Below are 19447 nucleotides of genomic sequence, written 5' to 3'. Positions count from 1 at the left end.
CTTTTTGTTCATGAATGGCAAGATCAGCGTGATCTGTCTTCATTCTTACATAACACATCGAATACATGGGACCATGTCCGAGAACTTTTAAGTTGATATCCGAGAAGTTTTTTGGGAGAATTTGAGATGGTCCCAAGCAAAATGACTACGGAGGTAGGGTTAATGTGTCATCACAAAAGTGGGACAAACTTTGATGTGCAAATTGCCAAGCTTTGTGAAATTTTTAAATAAAAAAAATGTTTTTGTTGTCACTTCTCACCAGGTGGCTATTGCAGTCGTTGGTGCGATTCTGAAAGTCCTGAAGCGCCCTCACAAGGAGACCCCCCTGGACCCCTACGCGGTCTCGGGCGCCTCCCCTCCAGCCCGGTTAGCCCCAGGGGTCCGTCCAGACAACCAGTGGCACTTCTACGATTCCTCCAAGATGCCCAGAACTGAGACGGAGTGGGAGGCCTGTGTCTTCGTAGAGAAGACCCATTGGGGTTACTACACATGGCCAAAGTAAGCGAATTTATCAAGCTCATTAAGCAGAATAAGCTTAGTTCATTCAGTAAGCTCATGAGGTGATTTTGCCTTTTTAAACTCCGGTTTTTTTCATACCAGGATTTTGATGCTTATATTTTACTCAGCGCACTGTAACATTGTCTGGTTAATCCCTTCAGGCAATTTGCCAAACCACAGGTGGCCAGTCCAGGCCATCCTATCTGGACACACACACATACAGGCCACACGCATACTGAAATTTGTATCCTTGTGGAGACATTTCTTTGTTCTCATGTAGTAATGTTTTCGAGTTTGAAAGTGAAGTTTCAAAATGCTCTTATTTTAACCAGAATTAATTTCTTTGGCTGAAATTGGGACTTAATATCCCTTTTCTAAAACTCTTCCATTTGCGACGGATCAACCCACCTTGGAAATTCCTAGTTTTTGAGTAAAATCCATATATCTATTTCGTGAAAACCTTGTGGAGACGTATTCATCTATAGAAATTGCCCTGTGGAGACATTTACAATCTTTTGTTCCCGATTGTGTGCACGTCTCCAGAGGGCACGGTGTATCAGATCATACCTACAGTGTACATGTACAGTCCATTCAGGATTTCCAGTTTTTGTGCACCAATTTTAACGATAAAAAGAAAGGAAAGACGGTTTCATTTCTGGACAAATGTTGCACTAGATAATATATATTCAGTAATACTTGTTGAAGATATGTGTGCATTTAGGCCACTTGGGAAGGGTTAAGGCAAAACCGAAGAAGTCAATCAGTCAAATGATGCTAATTGCTTCCTGCTGGTTGTGGGCATTCAACTAGTAATAAATTCCCCAGGGGATTACATTTTGAGCTATGAGAGAGTTGAAATCCTGGCACAGGCTTGGGCAACAACCGGAATATATGTTCTGTACTCGGGTTTTGTCTTAAAAGAGGGATTCACGGCATGTCATTTATATTCTTACCATTGTATCATATCCCAATTGTCTTTCAACCTTATGGGTTCAGTGCACAAACGCCTCCCCCCCCCCCCCAACAATGAGAGATAGACCAACTGTTGACTGCTATTGCAACCTTGAGCATATTTCCACGCTAACATATGGATTTACGGATATTGAGTTGGAAATTAGTCTTGCATATCCCTCCCCATACACACAGAATGTGTGTGTGCATGTGCTGTGTCATGTACACCCATAGAGCTATATTAAATTACTAGAGTGCTAACTTCGTGAACAAAGTAATGCCTGCTGGGCGCATCCATGTTTGTGCACAAACCTACGGAGAACTAGACATTTTGTATGGCTATTTGCATATCTGCATTTGTATTCCATACCAGTGCGTTATCGAAGCCAATACGCCCGAAACCGAAACGCACGATCAGCAAATGAGCGTGTCATTTTGCTCTACGCAAACAGCGCAACGCGTGCGCGTATTCGCTGCAGATGCTTTTTGCCGTCACGTTGTTTTGAACCGTCAATGACGCGCTGAAGTTGTTTGCGCTACTTGCGCGTTGCATTTAGAGTACACTTTAAAAATTCAATCCATCTAAATTTCATTACTTCTACAAACACACACATGAATTCAAAATGTCTGCGCCCAGGACGGCTTCAAAGCGTCTCCGCGCACAGAATGACAAGTTAGCGCTCTAGTAATTTAATATAGCTCTATGTGTACACCAGAGGTCTCACGAGTAGGCCAGGCAGTGCTATCCTTTCTTCCTGCACAGTCTGTGGTATTGAAATTGAATAGGATAACGGATTGCCAATGCTGATATAATTACATGTAATTAACATTTATTTATAAACTCAGGCAAAGCCAGCCTATACAAATATAATATCCCTCAATCCATTCCAATTTATCGGCTCACTAAAAACAAACATTTCACTCACATCCATTGAGAGAATCGCTTCCAATAATTAAAACAGCCAGCATCGTTGCATGTCACAATTGCATTTTACATTATGTCACGTAAACATGTGACATGCTTCTGGTGTTTTTTTGTTCTGAAGGAACATGGTGCAATACGCCCCTTACAGTGAACAACCTAAGCTGGACAGATCTAGAGATGAGCTGTCAGAGGTTAGTCCAAGTTATCTTTCAGTTAATCGTTTAGTCACTGTAGCGCCCGAAACCGCCCTGCCTATTATAACTCACTGTAGCACCCGTAACTGCCCGAGCAGTCTATGGTGTTATTGATTTTTCAGTAAGTAAATACAGTGTAATACAATGAGGTCCAGTTGCTAATGGGTTAAAGATATAGTCCATCATTTGTAATTTGTGCATTTTGTTCATTTGAAGCAACAAAAGTGCTCAAAATCTAATGAAGGATACTGAACAACTAACCTGATGAAGTTTCAGCTCAGCTTCAGCTGTATATTCCGAGAAAAACAGCTTTCTAGGATCTCAATTTCAAACCAAAAGTTGCTGAATAATGTTTTGAATTGTTTTGAATTGCAGCTATACGCGATGTCGCGCACTGATCCGACGAATTATAGCAACCGCGCTCGTGTGTGCGTTGTGCCAATGCTTGTGCGCGCTTCACCGAATAACAAAACAAACTTCTAATTTAAATTTTCCTACGGTGCGTCTTAAGACGCACCATTGGAAAGGCTTTCTTTCGTTGATTACTTCAAAATGACAGCTTGCCAGAAAGAATAATTTCACAGGGAGTTTAGTCCACTAACTATCTTTCAACCAAGTATATTTTTCGACAACAATTACGCCAGTTACTTATCGGATGGCTGCAAATGATGGACTACAGCTTTAAACAAGTGTGACCAGGCCTTGGAAAATAAGGCTGTTTTATTTAATAAAAAAAAAACCTTTTAAGGTATATTAGTATGACTTTAGCTCCAAAATGTTTTCATTAATTGACCATTTTTGCTTCAGATCTTATATGTCCTAGTCTGAGTATTATACATTTTAACTCCGCTATCTGTGTGATGAATGCGGGATATATCCTTGCATGCAAATAGTATGCGACCAAATTGAATTATTCCAACATGGCAGCCTCCATTGAGCAACTGTCCAATACTAAACGTTTGCTAAATGGTTCAAATGTGGAGGTCAAGAGGCAGTTGCTTTACATAACTAATCTCCGAATCTGCTCACATATAAGATAGAGGCTCAGTGGCCGAGTGTTTATTCCATAGGCTGATATGCCCCCGGGCTCTTAAAGGCCCCCCCCAAAAAAGTCTCCGGTTTCTGGTATGCGCGCGTCGCCGTAGCCATGCGCGTTGGCAAAATGAAAAAGTTTTTTTTTCAATGAAAGATGATGTCTCAAAACCGCCAAACTCACTGGTTTGACTGGAATCCTGCTGCTGCACAATTTTAACGTGTTTTTAGATGGGGTTATGGTCAAGAATAAGCTTTATGTGGCCTCTCTCGACTCCCATATATTTGCACTAAGTTTAGTCGGGCACCATTTGCAGTCATCAGCTGACATTTGAAGCAAAAAAATCAGGTAAAAAAAAAAAAAAGCCGCGTCGCCGCACCACTTTTTGGGCAAGCTCCATACCAGAAACCGGAGACTTTTTTTTTTTGGCCTTAAGGTATATTAGTATGACTTTACCTCCAAAATGTTTTCATTAATTGACCATTTTTGCTTCAGATCCTAGTCTGAGTATTATACATTTTAGCTCCGTCAGCTCTGTGATGAATGCGGGATATATCCTTGCATGCAAATTGTATGCCACCAAATTGAATTATTCCAACATGGCAGCCTCCATGGAGCAACTGTCCAATACTAAACGTTTGCTAAATGGTTCAAATCTGGAGGTCAAGAGGCAGTTGTTGTACATAACTAATCTCCGAATCTGCACACATATAAGATAGAGGCTCAGTGGCCGAGTGTTTATTCCATAGGCTGACATGCCCCCTGGGCTCTTAAAGGTATCATGTGCAGCTATCCAAAAAGTAGCTGGTCAAAATCATTGTTGAAAAGCTTACTTGGTTTAAAGATAGTAACGGCACTAAACTCCCTGTGAAATTCTTCCTTCTGGAATGCTGTCATTTTGAAGCAACCAATAAAAGAAGGCAATTTCCTAAGATGTATCAAGTGACAAATTTTTGAACGTTAGTAGATGGTTTGTAATTCGGCGAATCCGTGAAAGGGTGCACTCAAGCATTGACACGTCGCACACGCGCGCAGTTGCTTTTACTCGTAGATTCAGTGCGTGACATTGTATAGCTGCAATCAGCAGAATGAGAGCATGTCCCGGATGCTTATTTCGGGCGCAATTCAAAACATGACTCGAGAACTTTTGAATTGAAATTGAGATCCTGGAATATTGTTTTCTCAGAATATACAGCATTCGCAGAGCTTAAACTTCATCAGGTTAGTTGTTAAGCACCTGTCTTTAGATTTTGGGCACTTTTGTTGCACAAATGCACAAATGACAAATGATCTACCCTTCCTTTAAAAACGTCAAAGTCTCAGCTAAGTAATGGTATACCAGCTACATAAAAAGTGTTTACCTGGTGAAATGAAAGGGCAAGCCTTTGAGCTCATATTGGCTGGACCTGAATATTGCATTGTTTTAATTCTAACTAAGTCAGCTTATTCCGAAATTGGAGAGTTAAAACATGTCAGAGAATTTGCTGCTTCATTACTGGCAATCACACAAGTTTTGTTGTATTGTATTCTTTTTTTTTCTCATGCAGAATGAGAAGGTTATCTATGACTGTTTCTCCAATGAAGACTTTGTTGAGAAGCTGGTCCGGTTCCTGTCCTTGGAGGATCGGAAAGGCAAAGACAAATTCAGCGCAAAGAGATTCATCCTGTTCAAGGTAGCCAGACTAATGAACTCACTCCTGATCTCTTAGGTGTTTACCAAACGCTGGCTTTATTCTCCAGCCTCGGCTTCATTCTCTGTCTTGGTATAACAAATAGAACCTATTGTGTTCAAACCATGAATGATAATACTTTAAAGAGGTTGTGGAATGCTCGAAGACATTCCCGTCATTTTGGGGGTATATGTAGCCTAAGGTGTGATGAAATAAAAACGACTATTGTGTCTGTCATGAAATGAGTACAAAAGGTACTTTTGAGAGCTATTTTTCAGGTCCTGTTTCGACCCAAACGTGCAATTTGTGTAAAAGTCGTCGTTGGGGGCAGCAAACAAAACATAGTAAATCGTGACGTTATAAACGGGACTCGTTTATACTACGCTGCATCGGGAGTCCTGTTTATTACGTCACGATTTGCTATGTTTTGTTTGCTGCCCCCAACGACGACTTTTACACAAATTGCACGTTCGGGTCGAAACAGGACCTGAAAAACAGCTCTCAAAAGTACCTTTTGTACTAATTTCATTACAGACACAATAGTCGTTTTTATTTCATCACACCTTAGGCTACATATACCCGAAAAATGACGGAAATGTCTTCGAGCATTCCACAACCTCTTTAAACATTGACGACAGAGTGTGCCAAACAAAGTGCAACATGAAGAAAACAAATAATTAAAACTGTTTAATGTTTTTATTCTTCAATGAAATTACATATCACAGTAAAGCCTGACTATTTCTCAATCCTTTTTACCCAATTCCATTTGGGTTTCTAGATCCAGAAATACAATCGATTAAGTGAAAGGGTGTACATTTTACTTGGGCCACTCTCACCTGTGATGTCACCAACTTCAGTGCCTATTCAATGCATATTCAATGCTTAACCCAGATTCAGCATGTCCAGGTGAGAGTGGCCAAAGTACAATTTACACCCTTTCACTTCTGGGGAATATACAACATTTGCAAACATCGGAAAACAAAACCACCCTTTTTTTTTACGAAAAACCTTACTAGGATGTTGTTAAACGACAGTTTAAAGCATCCTGTAAAATTGTGGCACCAGGTGTGAAGTCATTTTCAAGAAAATTGGTATTTTGTATAAATTTCCAACGGTGGTCGGCCAACCACCGTAGAAAAACCTGACTATTTCTCAACTACTGCTCCAATTTACCATTTTTGTTCAGTCCAAATTTTGTTTGCTATTGGTTACATGTTCATGAAGGGGTGCAGGCACTAGAGCGGTTCCATTACCTTACAAATTTCTGGCATCAATAAATTGATCCATTTCATCTTTAGTGGAGTCAGGGAACCAGACTCCTCGAAGATTTTTGTTTTTCTTAGTTTTTCCAGCATTTTCGAACACAAAACTTCAAACATGTCAGTGTAACAATATTTGATCTATTATACTAACCCCTCAAATAGTTCATTTCTGAAAATTACAACAACCGCCAATGATGTACATTCCCTTTAATTGATTGTATTTCTGGATTGAGGGACCCAAATGGAACAGGGTAAAAATAAGTGGATTGAGAAATAGTCAGGCTTTAATGTATTATAATTTCATTGAAGAAAAAAAACTATTCAACAGTATTAATAATTGTTTTCTGAATGTTGCACTTTTTGGCACACTCTGTATGCTGAATTCAGTGTCTAATGTCAGATCATACTTTTCAGTGTCCAACTCTATAACAGAATGAAGTCATATTGCAAGATAAATATAAATGGCATGGAGTATCTGGAGTTTTATTACACTTGAGCCTTTAAATTTGAATAACAAGATGTGATATGCCTACCGGTATAGAACCTGTATGTCACATGATTAACACAATATGCCAACACCTTTGTCTTTTTTGAACAACTAAAAAGAATGTTACATGTATGTCGTTATGCCATGGGGCTTATAAACCCAGTTTCACAGCTTATTGTAACAAAACTCTCAATGTTTTTACCAACTGAATTATTTGTCTCACTTAGGGAATATGCCAGGCATAAATTAACTTTCTCAAAAAGAAAATAAGCTGATAAGCTGACTAGACCTACCACGTGTGAAATTTTGGCTAGAGAAATGTATTTTTTCCACATGCATAGTTTTAAGCAGGAATAGAAACATTCTAATTAAACCACAATGAATACGGAATCAACTTTTTCCAACTGACTCCATATACAGTACGTCCCAGAAAAAGTGTCTGTCTGACAATTTTTGAAATAACTACAAAACCATGAAGTTAATCTTGAATTTTTTTGATTGTGCACATACCCCTTATCTTTGGCCTAAACCCCTATGAGTTTCATTTAATTTCAGTCGCGCATCACGGCACAATGTTCAATTGATCACAACAACATTTTTGGACACTGTGATCAAGTTCCTTGCCTTAATCAATTTCGGTGCTGTGTTATGTAAGCTGTGTAAAATCCTGCATGTTGTGAAAAAAGGCTGATGTGGTTTTGGGAGTTGCCATTGAGCATTAAACTGATGTCTTGCCATGATGACTGATAGCCAGGTAAATGATTCCAATCCTAACTCAGCCCTTTTCACAACGTGCATGATTTTACACAGATTACATAACACAGCACTTAAATTGATTAAGTCATGGAACTTGGTCACAGTGTCCAAAAATATTGTTGTGATCAATTGACCATTGTGCAGTGATGCTTGACTGAAATTAAATGAAACTCATCGGGTTTATGCCGAGGATATTAGGAGCATCACAATTCAAACATTTCAAAATTGACTTAATGGTTTTGTAGTTACTTCAAAAATAGTCAGCCAGACACTTTTTGGGGGACATACTTTCGACTTCAATAGGAATCCCATGTGAAAATGGATGGAACTATTTAAGCTCTTTTAGATATGTTCAAATGTTTTCAAAATTGGATTCATTTACATTGGTTGTATTATTTACCGTGTTTGGTTGCAGGGTCTGTTTCGTAATTTTGGCGACACCTTTCTCCCAGTCTTCAAACCCCACCTTAGCCGGCTGGCCCAGAGCAAGCAGGAGAGCGAGCAGCGATGTCTGGCTGAGATAGTAGCTGGGCTGAGCAGGGGTAGCAAGCACTGGGGCTTCACCAAGGTGGGCTCAAGACAGACAAGATGAACAATAGTTTTGAGACCATTCTAAATTTCCATTGGCACTCATAATAAAACAACTCACAGGCTTTACCTGTAAGTAAGCTTTGCATGGTGGAGATACTAAATAATGAAAGGTTTGCGGAAACACCAGGAGCGAATAATTTCTCAACTAAGAGAATGGTTCTGAAAAGAACCAGCTGGTACAAACTCTGGTTCTTGAACCAGAGTTTATACCTCTGGTTCTTTTCAGAACCATTCTCCCCTGTTACAACAGAGGAAGAAGACCAATGAACTATTTGGATGCTGTTAGCAGTCACACTCAGCAAGAAGAAGATAACTTAACCTGCCTGATGACTGACAGAGATGCCTGAAAAGACATTGTGAATTCGATCTTGGCCGTGGCCGAAGGATGATGATGATTGGGAATAAAGAGGATTTACTAACAATCTTTGAGGCTGGTCCATACTGAACACGAATGTGAATGCAGAACATATTTGAGGACACAAAACATGAATGTGTTGAACGTTTACAAATTTGCAAGGTGCAAATTTGATGTGATGCACAATTCCGTGCTTACATTTACGTGTATGCCGAGTATGAACCCGCCTTTAGTAATGCTTCTTTCATCTTGTTTTTGCCAGACGGCGCAACTCTGGGAGTTCCTGGTGCCCGTTTTGAGGACTGCCATCTCTCTAGTGACCATAGAAACCCGCAGCGACTGGACCACCTGCATCTCCACCATGTGTGAGAGTAGAGACCCACGCAAGCTGCAGTGGCTCCTGGAGGCCTTCATGGAATTCCCGACATTCGTGGAAGGCGGGTCTTTCCTTGAAGCAAGGTACTCAATTCACATGTTCATCTTTGAACCAAATCAGTCCCTGTACAACCCCAAATCGCCCTGCCTGTTACAGTCTATACCACTGTTAACAGCCTCATTGTAACTGTACAGAGCTTACGAGGATCGTGAGCCTCTGTGAGGCCTTTGCTACAAATACAGTTAATTCTCAATGTTAGTTTTTGTGTCTTTCGAATCTAAACTTCAAAGTTTAGCTTTCTCAATTTTTAAACTTCATATCGTGGCACCATTCATGAATTATAAACACTTTAATTTCTTCCAAAGTTGTCCATGGGAAAGAAGCTTTTGCAGAAAGATACAAATTATAATAAAAATTAATAAATAAACAAATGAAATTTGATTTAACGGAAAGATTAATTTTACCCAACATCAGAAAATTGCAATATCTTTTTGCGAGCAGTTCATATGACTTCTTGGTTTTGTAAATAATTGTATTTGTTTCTGCTCAGTTGGTTGTTGATACTACAAGGCAGTCTAGCCCAGCAGGAATGGCGAATACCTGAGCTCTTGGATCGACTGCTAGACCATCTGGAGAAAAATCTGGCACACAGCTACAAGAATGTCAGAAATCAAATTGGCAGGTAGGCACTGCTGTGGCTGAATCCATCAAATGGTGACAATCTGTAATCACTTCCCCCTTACAACCACACCCGATGCTTTACCTTAAAACACCTTTACCACACACTTGCCACTGTCTGTGGCAATCCCTTTGGTTTGGGATATGGACAGAATTCCATACCATACCACCACTCCTTCTCCTTAATACGACCTGTAAAATACCCAAAGTTGTAAATCTGATGAAGAAACACTAGGAGTGCAAAAATTCTCTGATAATACTTTAACTTTTTCTGTAATGGCCCATAGACTTTGTGCAGGTCTGAGTGGTGGCCTTGTATGGAATTCTTTCCTGTGAGATATCATCAAATAGAGAGACACACACAATGGATGGGTGGGATTGCACCAGGCATTGGTAGTTAAACCCTTGGTTGGGCATTTATCACATCCCTCCAGCCCCTCAAAAAAAGGGAAGCATTGAGAAAAAGTAAATAGTTCTAAGTTAGTCGGGTTGGATAGTGAATGGGTTGGTAATTTGTGGGGGGAGTTGATGTGGAATTTATTGGGTTTTGTTAATTAAAGGGAATATACAGCATTTAGTTTTTCTGTAATTTTCAGAAATTGATGGATTGTGGGGGTTAGAATTTTATAGCAAATATTGTTACAGTGACTTGTTTGAAGTATCGTATTTGTAGATGCTGGAAAAAGTAAGAAAAACAATCATTTTCCTGTAGTCTGGTTCCCTGACCCCACTGAAGATGAAACAGAGCAATTTATATATGTCTATGAATTGTGAGGTCAGGGAACCAGTCTGGCTGGCTTGTATCTGTTCATAGGTTTGTAATCTATTGCAAACAAGTTTGGACTAACTAAATATGGTAATTAGGGGTAGTATTTGAAACAGCCAGTTTTTTCCACCGCTGGTTGGCCAATCAGCGTTGAAAATTACTACAAAAAGTACCACCTGTCTTGAAAATGATAGCACACCAGGTGCCATGATTTTACAGGATGCTTTAAACTGTCATTCGCTGACAGTCCATTTAGAAATTTGATAATAGTTTGGTAGTTTTGTTTTTTGGATGTTTGCAAATGTTGAATATTCCCTTTATATATAAATTTTATTACCAAAAAAAAAAAAAGGGTGACAGAATAAAATAACGCTTAACTGCAGTATCCTTTTAATTGTTCTGAATGCTACTGGCATGTTGTTCCATTTGTATGCTGGTACCCGCAGCTCCTTGAGCAATGTGTTCTTGTACGACTGTGCTCTGCCGAATGGTTCCCCCTCATCCCCCCGCTCGGAGGCCTTTCTGGACCGCGTCCTTCCTCAGCTGGCCCCCCTACAAGATCTGGACCCTTTTCAGTCACTTGAGAGTGTCAACCATGCAGTGACCTCTCTGAACGACCAAGACACAAGAGAAAAGGAGGAGGCGATCAGAACTTGTAAAACAGGTGTTTATCGTTGTCAGTTTTCTAGATGAATTATAACAAATGCAGCAGCCTCGATTACAAAATGAGTAATCACTCACAGTTAGAAACCTGTTTCAGACACTTAAAGGTATAGTCCATCATTTGTAATTTGTGCATTTTGTTCGTTTGAAGCAACAAAAGTGCTCAAGATCTAAAGAAGGGTGCTGAACAACTAACCTGATGAAGTTTCAGCTCAGTTTTAGCTGTATATTTCGAGACAAACAACATTCTAGGATCTTGATTTCAAATCAAAAGTTGCTGAATCATGTTTTGAATTGGGCCTGAATTCAGCATCCGAGACACTTTTTCACTGAGCCGATTGCAGCTACATGATGTCACGCAATGATCCGACGAATTATAGCAACTGCGCGTGCGTGTGCATCGTGCTCATGCTTGCGCGCGCTTCACCAAATAAAACAAGCTACTAATTTGAATTTCCTACAGTGCTTCTTAAGAAGCACCATTGGAAAGGCCTTCTTTTGTTGATTTCTTCAAAATGACAGCTTGCCAGAAAGAATAATTTCACAGGGGGTTTATTTCAACCAAGTAAAATATTCAACAATAATTACGCCAGTTACTTTTTGAATAGCTGCAAATGATGGACTCTGGCTTTAACATTGTCTGCATCAGTGGGAATCATGCATGATTAGATAAAAAATTCAAGTGAACAATGAGAGGAGATGTACAATGTAACAGGTTTTTGATTTGATATTTCTCTCATCATCTTGAACTCCTGTCATTATTCACAACTGGAAACATGCACATTATTGCTCTGAAAGTCTTAAGGGCCCATCTCAATTCATATCTGGTACAAGTTCTGGACAAGTGCCGGACATTGAAGCGGGTATATAAGTTGCGGGATTTTGAACAACTTCCCTGCAATCTTCCCGCAATGAAGTTGTCTGTGTTGGTGAGTGAAGCAGTTGCTCATGAAAACTTGTGTGGCACATGTCCAGGACAAATGCGGAGCTTCTTCCGGACAACGGAATGTTTCTACTCGCAACTTGTCTGGAACTCGTCCTGGATAGTAATCGAGATGCGCCGTAAAACCCGAGTGAACAAAATAAACACTCTGGCTCTACCTAGCAAAATACCAAAATGATGCCAACTTTCTGCCTCATTTTATACCTCTGAATCAACTTTAGACATAAGAAGGACTTCCTGCAAAATGTCCAATAACAACCCTTGTTCTCCTGACGACGGGCAGAACATACTGTTCGAAACAGTGAGTCTCTCCGGTTCTTTTCAGAACCGCACATACTCACAAAAGAGATTTATTCACATGGTGCTACCACAAACTTATCTTGTCTTAGTATCTTTCCACCATGCAAACCTTCAAATCTCAACCCTAGTTCTGCAAGATATTACCCATTCTTATGTCACAGGTAGCTTCTTTGGCTCCTGTTAATGTTTTTTTTTTTGTTTTTGTTTTTTGCTGGAGTAAGTCTTAAACTGTTTTCCATATATTTTTTTTTATTCTATGCAGTAATGAAATGTACCCTAAGCCGGCTCTTTGCACCAACAGCACCAGGAGTATACAAGCTTCTTCCGTTGGTATGTGGAAATGATACTATGGTTTGTACTAAAGTAGCAATTTATTGTGCTTAAAGGTATAGTCCATCATTTGCAATTTGTGCATTTTGTTCGTTTGAAGCAACAAAAGTGCTCAAGATCTAAAGAAGGGTGCTGAACAACTAACCTGATGAAGTTTCAGCTCAGCGTTAGCTGTATATTTCGAGAAAAACAACATTCTAGGATCTCGATTTCAAATCAAATGTTGCTGAATCATGTTTTCAATTGGGCATGAATTCAGCGTCCGAGACACATTCTCACTGAGCCGATTGCAGCTACGCCATGTCGCGCACTGATCCGACGAATTATAGCAACCGCCCGCGTGTGTGCATCGTGCCAACGCTTGTGCGCGCTTCGCCGAATAACAAAACGAACTACTAATTTGAATTTCCTACGATGCTTCTTTAGAAGCACCGTTGGAAATGCCTTCTTTTGTTGATTTCTTTAAAATGACAGCTTGCCAGAAAGAATTATTTCACAGGAAGTTTAGTCCCCTTACTATGTTTCAACCAAATATGTTTTTCAACAATAATTATGCCAGTTACTTTTTGGATAGCTGCAAATGATGGACTCTGGCTTTAATATATCTGATTAGCGTAAATGCAGTACATTAAAGAGCCTACAGCACTGCTTCCTTTTGACTTCCTTGTTGCTTGCATCTGGAACTTTATTGCGTATGAACCATTTTTGAACCACAACCCTTTTTCAATTTCCTTTTTTTATAGGTGGCACCTCTTGAGAGTTACGAAAGCGACGAGGAGCTGAGTCAACTGAGCCGATTCTGGATGGCTGCTATGGCAAAGACCCTGCTCAAACCAGAAGTGGTGCCAATAGTTCTCCACTCACTACAACAGGTTAGACCTCCTAATGGTACATGGTATAGAACCTCATGAGGATTGAGGTGGTCAGGCGTTTGAGGTTTTTAAGTCTGGACAGGTACACTTCGAAATCCTTGTCAAACAGTGTGTGCCAGTTAAGTCTCCTTTCATTGCAAAAGGTTTGAACTGTGGAGATGTAACCTCCTGATTCTGATGAGGTTTGAAATATTGCAGTGGTTGGGTCTGCATGATTTTAAGAGCAGAGTCATAGCCTCAGCCAGCTTGTGTAACACTAAAACTTCTTGCATAATTATAGATGAGAATTTGAGGTTGGGGTATAAACCTCCTAAGTGTTACATGTATGAAGCTTTTTGAAGTGTTGAAGTGCTTGAGGCATTGAGTCTAGATAGGTAATACAATTCGAAACCTTACGAGGCGTTTTCGCATTGGTGCTCCACTCATTGCACCAGGTTAGAATTCTGAGGATTTTGAACAATCATCTGAGGGTCTTGAGGCTTTAAATCTGTAGGTTCTTGAGGTACTGTGGTAATCCTTGGAATGGTATCTTTGTTTCACCCAGCCAAGAGCTGATCAAGTAGTGTTCAATCAAAACAGGTTATACTGAAAAGGTGTTTCATGGCAGATCCTTGCGAGGGTCATAAAGTCTTAGTGTTGGTTTGACTTAAGTTCTTGTAGTATAAGTCTTTTCTCCATTAAAACATTTGTAGGCAGAACTCCAGAATTGTAAGTGGTGAGATGCAAACAATTATTAACAATTATGAATGCAAGCAGTGTCCCTGAGAAACTTTTTCTCTGTCTTGTCATTTTTTGTTTGTTCAGATTTCCCAGGGAACCTCATGGAGAGCTAAAGTCAGCCTCCTAGCCTACCTCCAAGTCATGGTCTACTACAACCTCTTCACTGTCAGCAGTCAATCCGAGTCTGTAGCTACTATACATCAGCTGGTGTTGGATCTCCTGAAAGACGACCGACTCGAGGTGTGTACTGGCTTAGATTTAAACAGCAGCTTCTGTTGCCCTGGCAAGTGCGCACTGATGTCAGGGTATGGGGGATAAGTAAAATCGTGGCTCTGTCTCCAACTTTGGCTTTATAGAAGACTATTATAGAAGACTATAGAAGAATACTTTCAACTCTGGTATAACACTGAAGGATTAGGACTCCATAGTTAGCTGGAGTCTCATTGGTCAGAGCCCTGAAATCTCATGAAGCCGTGGTTTCAAAAACTTCTCAAAGTTTGGCATTCAAGAAAAGATCTTGGAAAAGTACAGTTGGCACCCCTTTGGGAATACAAGAAGCAGGTAAACATTTTTTTGCCAAAGAAACTATCATTTCAGGCTAAAACCTGTTTATGAACTTGGCTACAGTTGTAACTGATAATTTTGAGTTGGCAGAAACACGTTTTGCCCTACAGCAGATTTCTGAATAGATGCACCAGATTTTCAGCTTGAAAATATGTGAGGCGTTCTGGCAAAATAGAGGAGAAAAATGCCCCCCCCCCCCCCAAAAAAAAAACAAACAAACAAACAAATAGGGGCAACTTTTGTTTTCAATTTTCACATTTAATGATGTTTGTAATCTTTGATATATCTACTACACAAAGTCGAAAGAAAAAGTATAAAAATGGTTTAATAAAAGTGTTATTATCGATAAATAATGGGCATCTTTCATTTTCACGAATACAACAGGTGAAACTCTAAATTTCTTGGTATTTTACTTTGTTGACACATCAATAAATGCAAACAGCCATAAAAAACCTTTAAACAGCCACACATGTCCATGGAATTTCAGATTGAAGTGCAATAAACAGTATTGTAAATGGAATTGTATTCCCTTTCATAATAACCACAAACCCTCATTTCGACCTCTGCCAAGTTTTGTCATCTTACGCCAGAACCCCCACATATTTATTTCAAGCTAAACCAAAGAATCATACATGATTCATTTACTTATTAGTTGAATTTTAACAAATTCGGTGGTCAATTTTAAGGAGCTTCTAAGTGGAAATTATTGCTAAGAAAATTGATGAATCACGTGAGAGCCAGTGACAAGGGATACACATTGCATGACAGTTGGCTGGTAACATATGTTAAGCAAATAATATCTGTGCTTAGCCACAGGCTTTTGAAAGCTTTGGAATGGTCTTGATCCCCGTGCCATATGCCATTCTTGTGATTGTTCCCCTGTGTCTCTTTAATAGGTGAGAGAGATGGCAGGTACCACCCTGAGTGGTCTGCTTCACTGTGGGGTCTTCTCCATTGAGCCCAAGCTGCAGAGCCACTTCGAGATCCTGTGTAAGACCAGACTGCCCACCAAGAAAGTCCGACTGCAAAGTGACTTCAACAATGATGGTAAGTTGAACAGCATTTATCAATAAAACGGTGTATATCCCAAAGCGTGATAGCAAGAGCACTTTTTCAGAATACAGTTAAAGATATAGTCCATCATTTGTAATTTGTGCATTTTGTTCGTTTGAAGCAACAAAAGTGTTCAAAATCTAATGAAGGATACTGAGCAACTAACCTGATGAAGTTTCAGTTCAGCTTCAGCTGTATATTCCGAGAAAAACAGCATTCTAGGATCGCAATTTCAAATCAAAAGTTGCTAAATCATGTTTTGAATTGTTTGAATTGCAGCTATATGCGATGTCGCGCACTGATCCGACGAATTATAGCAACCGCGCGCGCCTGTGCGTCGTGCCAATGCTTGCGCGTGCTGCGCCGAATAACAAAACAAACTACTAATTTAAAGTTTCCTTCTTTCGTTGATTACTTCAAAATGATAGCTTGCCAGAAAGATTAATTTCACAGGGAGTTTAGTTCTCTTACTAAGCAACCAAGTATGTTTTTCAACAATAATACGCCAGTTACTTTTTCGGATGGTTGCAAATGATGGACTATAGCTTTAATAGGCACGTAGGAAAAGGTGCAATTATGCGAAAACGTACATTATAGGGTTTAAGTAAATTTGATTCTTTTTGCAATCTCCAGAGTTTTCAGCCTCGGTGGTGCAGCGTCATGCCGGCATTATCGGCCTGAGTGCCTGTGTCCAGGCCTACCCCTACGATGTGCCAGAGTGGATGCCAGGGGTTCTCATGGATCTCACGGATCACCTACACGACCCTCAACCTATAGAGGTCAGTCACCACCCAAATCAATAGAAGTAGCACCCTGTAAGACTGGCAGTCCGGAGTCATGTTGAGCCCAATTATTCCCACGATATAACTTAAGTGTGGCATATGAATAGTTTGGAGCACCTGCACTGGAAAGTCATCAACAGTAGCAGCCATTTTCAGAGATGCCACTTTTCAGGTTTTAACCTGAATTCAGGTTTTTCTTTCAAAAATGTGACAAATTAAAAGAGCTAGATTTGGTCTGAAACATCCAGAAAACACATTTTTGAAAGGGGGTAAGGGTAGTTTCAGGGTTTTTTTTAGTAGTGTTTCAGGCTTTTTATTGATAGATTTGTGGCATCTCTGCATTTTAAAAGAACTCAAAACGTCTAGTCAAGTTGAAATTTATACTCGCAGTTGCAATTCCAACTGTAACCCATTAGCACTGAACGTGCTCGCAACGGCCCGGCCATTTTACTCCTCAAACTGCCCCAGCACTCTATGGTCTTATTGGTTTATGGAGGAGTAAATACAATGTAATACAATTTCATGTTAGTGCTAAAGGGTTAATTGCGGGTGGCAAAACTGTTGGTGAAAGAGACTCCATGTTATAAAGGAAATCCATCTTGAGGTGGAATCTTCACGGCACACATTTTATTAAAAAATCCCTCTCATAATAATAATAATAATAGAGAACATTTATATAGCGCCAAAATCCGTCTAAAAAAGACGCTCAAGGCGCTTTACAAGTTTAAAAAATAAACTAATACTATAGCATTATATATAAAAAAAAAAAAAGTAACTGTAACGTTAAAATGTTTGAAAAAGTCGATACAAGGAATAAAAATGTCAAAGATAAAAATAGTAAAATAGAAAAACTTAATATACGCACAATCCAAAAAATATAAAAGTATCCAAAAAATACACACATTATATACACATACAAATATTATACACATACAAATTACCAACCCATAGAGACATTGACCGAAAGAATTGAAAATATATCAGGACCCCCAATATATATGCACCCTCATGGCTTTATATTTATAAGTTGGAATTATAAACAACTTCGGTGGCAGCCACTTTCTGCGGTGGCACCAAGCTGACGGAGTGGTGCTCTAGTAGTACACACGCACTCCGGGTTCCTACGACCAATAAGAATACCAAAAAGTACATGTGCCTCGCTTTTAAGAACATGTGCAGTGTGTGCGTGAGCGTGACACCACCGCAGCAAAAGCTTCTATTCCTGGTCGCCAGATTCCACTATACAAGTGTGAAAATGTTTTTGTCTACTCCTTTTCCCCATTTTTCAGATGACTGTGCGCAAGACCCTCTCTGACTTCAGGAGGACCCACCACGACAACTGGCATGAGCATAAGCAGCAGTTTACAGATGACCAGCTGGTTGTGCTAACCAATCTACTAGTGTCGCCCTGTTACTATGCTTAGAGCTTAAACCCGGTTGAGAGATAGATTATGATACATTAAATGGGGTAAACCAATCTATGATTCTTAACGACCCTGTTTCTATGCAGATTAAGAGCCATGATGGTTGAAAGTAATTTATTTGAAAGATGTTGTAACAACAGAATTAAGGCCAAAAAAAAAAAAATACATCTGGTTCTGGTTTAACCTACCCTATTTTTATGGTCCTGACCCTAAAATTTGTATTTATGCTTTCAACTGGAGGGGGGAAATAAAAAAAAAAATAAAACAATTGATACAAAGTTGTCTCAGTACTTTGAGGTCCTTATTGGAAAGTTCAGTGAAAAAGGCAATTATTTTCAATAGAGCAACCATAAAAGTAAATTGCTAGGAAAAATTACAGTACAAAATCACTTAGACTGGCAGGTGTATTAACAATAGGTTTAAGCTTAAAATCAGAGCCAAGATTGCTTGCAAGAAATTGTCAACAACTCTAAGAACCTTATAAGCAATGATCCAAGAAAACTACCAAATCGTCTCAGTTTTTGGGTGATGGGTGGAATTTACTTGTTGATTTCTGTTCAAATATTTTTCAATCACTTGATTTATAACAAGTACACGTGCTGATGTCCAGGTTCATTTCAAGTTTTTTTTCTTCAGTCCAAAACAAAATGGAAGTCTAAAACTGACCCTGGTGGATGTATACTCTATACTCCATTGATTGTTCTTTGCTATTGAATGTGGTCTATTTTGTTTCCAAATTGCAGGGTTTGATTTCACAGGGTTAGCTGTGCTAAATCAACCTTTATAAAGTTTAGAATGTGTCAGGGACTATCCTGGAGAATATTCTACAGCTGTGTGTTTGCGCACTTTTAATGAAATGCTTATATTCTGTCAATTCCAAATAGTTGGTGATAAAATGGGTTGGAAATTGGTTGTGTATTCTGAACTACATGCCTTATTGTGTTTAAAATGAAGTATCCTGGTGCTGGAGCTGTATTGGGTAATCACAATGTGATTCACTGCTCATGCAGAAATCCCATAGCCTTATTACCTTTATAACATTGTTATGGAGAGATTCTCCTAGCCATGGGCAGAGTCACTGATGAGTCTGGTTCTCCCATGTGCTGTTTAAGGTTATTGCACCTACAGGTGATCATGTCAGTGAGACTGGGTTCTAATTGTACGAAGAAAAATTATAAATAGGAAATACTTGTGCCCAACCAAAATTGTCTTGTAAATATGGCCAAAATTGAGAATCTCTTTAAAACGAATTAG

At 39.5% G+C, this 19447-nt stretch overlaps 1 protein-coding gene across 1 annotated transcript in view; it reads left to right on the top strand.

Moving 5' to 3' along the window:
* The window catches only part of LOC119742473 (proteasome activator complex subunit 4-like), a 59841-nt gene extending 40880 nt beyond the window's left edge, over positions 1–18961 (top strand). Inside the window, exons 28-40 of the mRNA XM_038218412.1 lie at positions 263–498; positions 2496–2565; positions 5149–5274; positions 8192–8344; positions 8985–9181; positions 9649–9780; positions 10989–11206; positions 12711–12778; positions 13522–13650; positions 14455–14610; positions 15831–15981; positions 16621–16766; positions 18059–18961. Coding sequence (XP_038074340.1) covers positions 263–498; positions 2496–2565; positions 5149–5274; positions 8192–8344; positions 8985–9181; positions 9649–9780; positions 10989–11206; positions 12711–12778; positions 13522–13650; positions 14455–14610; positions 15831–15981; positions 16621–16766; positions 18059–18193 — 1917 coding nt within the window. The 3' untranslated portion in view covers positions 18194–18961. The remainder of the gene's footprint in view (positions 1–262; positions 499–2495; positions 2566–5148; positions 5275–8191; positions 8345–8984; positions 9182–9648; positions 9781–10988; positions 11207–12710; positions 12779–13521; positions 13651–14454; positions 14611–15830; positions 15982–16620; positions 16767–18058) is intronic.
* Positions 18962–19447: the final 486 nt, after the last annotated feature.

The sequence above is a fragment of the Patiria miniata genome, unplaced genomic scaffold (assembly GCF_015706575.1).
Source record: "Patiria miniata isolate m_02_andy unplaced genomic scaffold, ASM1570657v1 HiC_scaffold_11, whole genome shotgun sequence".
In the NCBI taxonomy this organism is placed as follows: domain Eukaryota; kingdom Metazoa; phylum Echinodermata; class Asteroidea; order Valvatida; family Asterinidae; genus Patiria; species Patiria miniata.
This window is presented reverse-complemented; position numbering and strand designations above follow the sequence as displayed.